This window comes from Poecilia reticulata, linkage group LG23, assembly GCF_000633615.1.
Source record: "Poecilia reticulata strain Guanapo linkage group LG23, Guppy_female_1.0+MT, whole genome shotgun sequence".
Classification (NCBI taxonomy): domain Eukaryota; kingdom Metazoa; phylum Chordata; class Actinopteri; order Cyprinodontiformes; family Poeciliidae; genus Poecilia; species Poecilia reticulata.
In genome coordinates this window covers 9,705,138-9,710,301 of record NC_024353.1, presented here as the reverse complement: position 1 = coordinate 9,710,301, position 5,164 = coordinate 9,705,138, and the positions used below count along the sequence as shown (strand labels likewise).

Below are 5,164 nucleotides of genomic sequence, written 5' to 3'. Positions count from 1 at the left end.
ATAAGCAAAGCATGTCACTTTAAATGTACTTTGCCCATTGATAGTGATGTGTTGGGCTCCCAATTCAACTTTTGCTCAGGCCCCAATACAACTTGTAAACAGTTACCATGGCTACAGCAGAACCTGTCATCTAAAACTTCACCTTTAAGGTGCATTTGTCCATATCCTCACCTGCTAATTGATTAGTTACATAAACTAAAACTTTTGGGTTAGAATAAGGATATATGTTTGCATAAAACCTATTTATTCACCAGGTAGAGAATATTTCAGCATACCTTGCAACCTGTGGCCAAAATAAACCCACCTATACTAAGTCCAACATTTGCAAGAGCTCCTAAAAATAAAGGTGTACTTAAAATAATTATGTGGGATGTTTTGCTTAACAAGAGCTATATTTTCAGTTACTCAGAAGGCGAATGCACGCGTATGGAATCAAGGAGAAGTTTGTGTTAAAAATAGTTTCTAACACTCAGAAGTTTTGGAAGTGGAAATAGGTGCGGCCTGCTCTGACAATTTCTTCTTCGGCAAAGATCTCCGTAACTTGCAGAGCTCAGCGACATTATTACGCCCAACATGGTGTTTTGTCGCACACACACAAAAAAAGGATACTCAAGTTTTGACAAAGTATAAAGCAGATGCCGAGGTGGCAAATAAACTCCCGACCGAGAGATAAGATGAGCAGAATTGTCTGATTCTGCAAAAGTGGTTGCTACATTTGAGGACAGCGTCAAAGACAATCTGGAGGATTGTTGCAAAAAAAAAAAAAGAAGAAAAAAAAAAGTTGAAAATGGCACTAAAAATATATGAGCTCACTCGTAAATCCTGCAGACACTCACAGCCAGTGTGAGATATCATGAGGAGCTCTTTCTCTCACACTCTCTGTACTTGACTCCTACACACACTAGTATCAACAGGAAAGAGACAGCCAATGAAACTAATTGGGTGGTGTGTGCCTTATGAAAAGAACAGTCTGTACTGTCCTCGACTCCCTCCCACAGCTCTCTGACTGGCTGCAGGCTAAGTGGTCTGCTTTTCTTCACTCTGCTGTGATTGGAGCCCGGGAACGCCAATAACTAGAAACTTTTTTTTCCCTCTCTTTTTTTCCTCCCCTTCCCCTGCTCCCCACACCCTCCTTTCCTCAGGACATACCCGTGTTGTTTTTTAACTTCAGACTGAAGGGATTCAGCAGTCACGGCCTGCACTCTGCTGCCGCTTCCACGCACAAAATGCACGCTATTTTTTATTTTGGTCCAAAAAGATTTTTTTATCTATTAATCTCCTGAACTTAATTTGAACCTTATGGAAGAGTTGTCAAATAGTAACAAATGTCTAAGTCAAGACAAAAGTCACATCTCTTAACTAATGTAGCAATTAAATCTTACATTTTGTTCACACTGAATGGTGCTTCCAATAAAGTAAAATATACAATAGCAATTATTTGGCTCAGTTTAGCAATTTTATTTATTCATCTTTTAAAAAAAAAAAAAAAAATGATGAAAATATATATTTACAAGAATGCACAAAATGTTGCTTTGGAAAGCTAAACTTTAACCCACAAAAAAAAAGACATAAATAAGTTAGTATAGCCTTACAGTGTTTTTAAAAAAAACAACAAAACAAAACAAAAAAAAACACTTCAAAGTTTTACACAAAGTGAGGGGGTGTCACTTTGCATTTCTGCCCTCACTTAAATGAGAAATGAATAGTGCAATTAATTACATGTTCCACATGAATGTCACACCACAAACACCATTCTTTGATTCACATATTTGCATAAAGAAGAAAAGCCCAGTGGTTTTAACATATTTTTTCCATCGATGTTACCCTGGACCACACCTACCTACGGAGGGGGAGAGCAAGTACGTCACTGAAATAGAAAGACACCGAATTTTACAAAACAGGATTTTTACGATTATTTGCTAACATTTCTTTAAAAAAAAAAAAGAAAAAAAAAAGGTGGGTATTACTCAGCAGTTTTAACAATTTTAACCCCCCTCTCCCTCCCAAACCTGGAAAATTAAATTAAATAAAAACAGGGAAAAAGAAGAAGACTGTAAACTTTATCTATCATGGCTGTTCCCAGTTTCGCGGATCCTCATCTTACACAGTGTGGACCAGGTGGGGCCTTCAACATCAACACTGTAAAAAAAGTGAACATTTTTGCTTCCATGTGACCCTGATGTTTGAAATCTGCATTTTTTCCTCTCTCTCTCTCTCTCTCTCTCTCTCTAATAATAATAATAATAATAATAAAAAACTTACATGAAATACCTGAATAATGACACAAATTAGCATTTTTGTTTTATACTAAATAACTTTCAAATTTCTCTGATGGGAATTGCACTGCAACTCCTTGAGTCAAACTCACACGTACACACATTTACACAAAAAAGGTATGAAAACCAATTATTTGCTACATCTGAAACATAGGTAGTAGATATATATATATATATTTATATATTTTTTGATATATATATATATAAAAAATATGAGCAAAATTCAATTTGCACACTGCTACATTGTCTGCTGCTTTTGAGGCAATTTTATAATAGAAAAAATATGAGTGCCAAAAGTCAATAGTGTACATATTCAGTGCTTGTGCAGCCTTCTGAGCCTCCTCCCTTCTTTCCGATAAAGCTGCTTTGTTTTTATTCCGCGTCTTCCGTCAGATGGTGAGGCAGCCTACAGCGGCAGGTCTCAGCGCTCTGTGGGACACAGAGGAAACGGGGCCGGTGATTCACTTATGCGTGATACTACTCGTGCATTCACGCACAACACAGAGCAAGAAAGCGTGGGGAGGAGAGGAGGGGGAACGTGAAGACATGGGAGTGAGTGGAGATGTTTGCAGCGGTTTTTGCATGCATATTTACTACATTAGGACGCAGAATAGAGAAGAGTGCAGCGGCCATTCAAAGCGCAATGAAGAGAAAATGGTTTCTAACCTGGCACCGTTCAGCATGGGACCTCCTCCTCCTCCTGCTGCTGCTCTGCCTGGCTTCCTGCACCGAGCGCCTGCTCTTCATCGTCGTCTTTGTCGGAATGCGACTTTTTGCCGTTACTCGTGCAATCGTCAGAGCAATGACCTGCAAACCCAAAATTGACGAATGCATAAAGCAAAACATAAAAACAAAAACAAATAATCTTAATGAAAAAGTTCGCACGAAGGAAACGCCTCCACTTTTCTTCAGATCGAGAAAAAAAAATCCCTCAGAAGAAAATAAATAACTTACGTTCAAATGTAGTCGTATTAGCAGTAAAAGTAGAAAAGCAAACATACTGCAAACCGATAATGAATTTATTCTATTTTCTTCCTGTTGTATCTATTTAAAAAAAATATATGTTTTTAAATGCATGACAGCTGCAGTAAAGAAGTGAGTTTTCTCACCTGCAGATTTTGAAGATCGTTTCCGCGAACCGTTAGTGTGAGCCGACCGCCTCTCCCTCCTCGTCTCCCGGCTGCCTTCGCCTGCCTCTCCCCGGGGCGGCTGGCTCCACCGGGGTGGCCTGCGGTAAAACTCCGGCGCGTCTTCGTCCTCCTGCCAGTCGTAAAGCCCCGGAGAGAGCGGCCTGTCTTCCACCGGGTCGAAGTTGTACCTGTCCCTAAAAGCCTCCACGGACTGCCGCTGCAGAGCCTCCGCTTGCTTCCGCGTCTCCTCCGGATCAGGTGTGCCGAACAGCACCCTGCGGACCGACCTGGCGTTGTCCAGCGGCCGCGCGTCCACCCGCTCCACCGTGGGGCTCGCGTTAGAGAGGCGAACGTCTGACATGTTGTTGCACATATGACGAGAGAGAAGGGGGGAAAAAAAAAAAAAAAAAAAACCGCAGCGAAAGGAAAGAAAATGAAAAAAACAACAAGGTGTCGGTCCCTTTAAAAACTGCTATTCCAAAGTAGTATTCCCTCCAAATACAAAGTCACACGAACGACGCACGCATCCTCAGCGCCTATCATCCAAATTACGCCTCAATAAAAAACCGAATGGTCTCCAGGAAGGGGGGGTGTTTTTTTCTTCTTTTTTTTTCTCTTCACGCTACCACTCCTGTCAGGTTCGTAGTAAAAAGTCTGATGAAAACAAGTCAAGCCATAACAGCCAACATGGCGTTAAAGAGAGATGTGAGCGAAGGAGGAAACTTGACTATTTAAACAGAGAAGCGATTCGTCAGGCTGGAGCACCGCCCATGCGCGGCAGTGGGAACAACTGCAGAGCAGAGAAGTAGTGCAGAAGTTTGGAGCGGAGGGAGCTTTTTTTTTTTCTTTTTTTTTTTTTAAAAGGTGGAAATCTGAACAGTGTGGCGTGCGAGCACCCCACATTTAGCTGCTTGTTTTTGAGAGGAGGTAACCCCATAAAGACCTGGCAGAGAGATCCTCAATTATAGCTTTGTCTGGACTTTGACATCCTTACCTGTTGGGAGTCAATGTTGGTGAATCCCATTAAATCCAAATAGATTGGAGTTTGTGGTTGAAATATGACACAAATCACTACGTTTGAGCACTTTTGCAAGGCTTTGCGTTCCCATCAACACCTAATCGACACACGTGCATATCTTTATACTCCAGCAGGATGAAACAGGCAGTAAACCTGCAGTAGTAGTAGTAATGAAATGTCGCTCCGGGGCAGGACGCACTATCACACAAATCAATCACTGCTCCATCTGATCTGGTGTCACATAAACACCAGCCTCGATTCAAACAGTGGTAACTCTGTTAAGGCCGGGCGGGGCTTCTAGGGTCAACTCTGGTGAAGCTCGTACACGACGAAGGACCAGGAGAAAAAAAAAAAAAACTCTTCACCTCTGCCACCAATGACATCAGCTGTGGAGGCCTGATGTCACTGTTGGCTCGGCGCCTATCGCTGTGAGACTTTGGCACTGGTGTGGTTTGTGTGCTTCACTGGGTGTAATTGCTGATGTGGGTTTAAAATTTAAACACCAAAAGGAGAAGAAGGGAGGAGGGAAAGAGGTGTGTGGAGGGAGGGGGGAGGGGAGATGAGGTGGAGTTAAATTTATAGCAAACTCCTCCTCGTTGGGGATTTGTTTGCATGACTTTTGTAACAAGTGAATAAAATCAGAAGAAAAAAAAAAAAATCCGTCTCGCGTAAGTTTTACAATGTCCCAACATCCACTCCCCGGTGATTATCATCTGGATTCCTTTGCAGCTTTTTGCCAG

The 5,164-nt window shown here is 41.8% G+C and overlaps 1 protein-coding gene across 1 annotated transcript; it reads right to left on the bottom strand.

Annotated features, from left to right (window-relative positions):
• Positions 1 to 2,206: 2,206 nt before the first annotated feature.
• On the bottom strand, positions 2,207 to 5,164 carry cdkn1ba (cyclin dependent kinase inhibitor 1Ba). Its single transcript, XM_008401109.2, has 3 exons — positions 3,386 to 5,164; positions 2,943 to 3,083; positions 2,207 to 2,705 (listed from the first exon to the last, which is right to left on the bottom strand). Exons 1-2 carry the CDS (start codon positions 3,777 to 3,779, stop codon positions 2,953 to 2,955), a joined length of 525 nt encoding a protein of 174 aa, XP_008399331.1. The 5' UTR covers positions 3,780 to 5,164; the 3' UTR covers positions 2,207 to 2,705; positions 2,943 to 2,952.

Excerpts from the sequence above, each read along its gene's own strand:
- cdkn1ba (XM_008401109.2), bottom strand. The coding sequence starts at position 3,779 with ATGTGCAACAACATGTCAGACGTTCGCCTCTCTAACGCGAGCCCCACG. Across the intron at positions 3,084-3,385 it reads ACGATCTTCAAAATCTGCAG|GTCATTGCTCTGACGATTGC; the intron begins GTGAGAAAACTC and ends TTGGGTTTGCAG.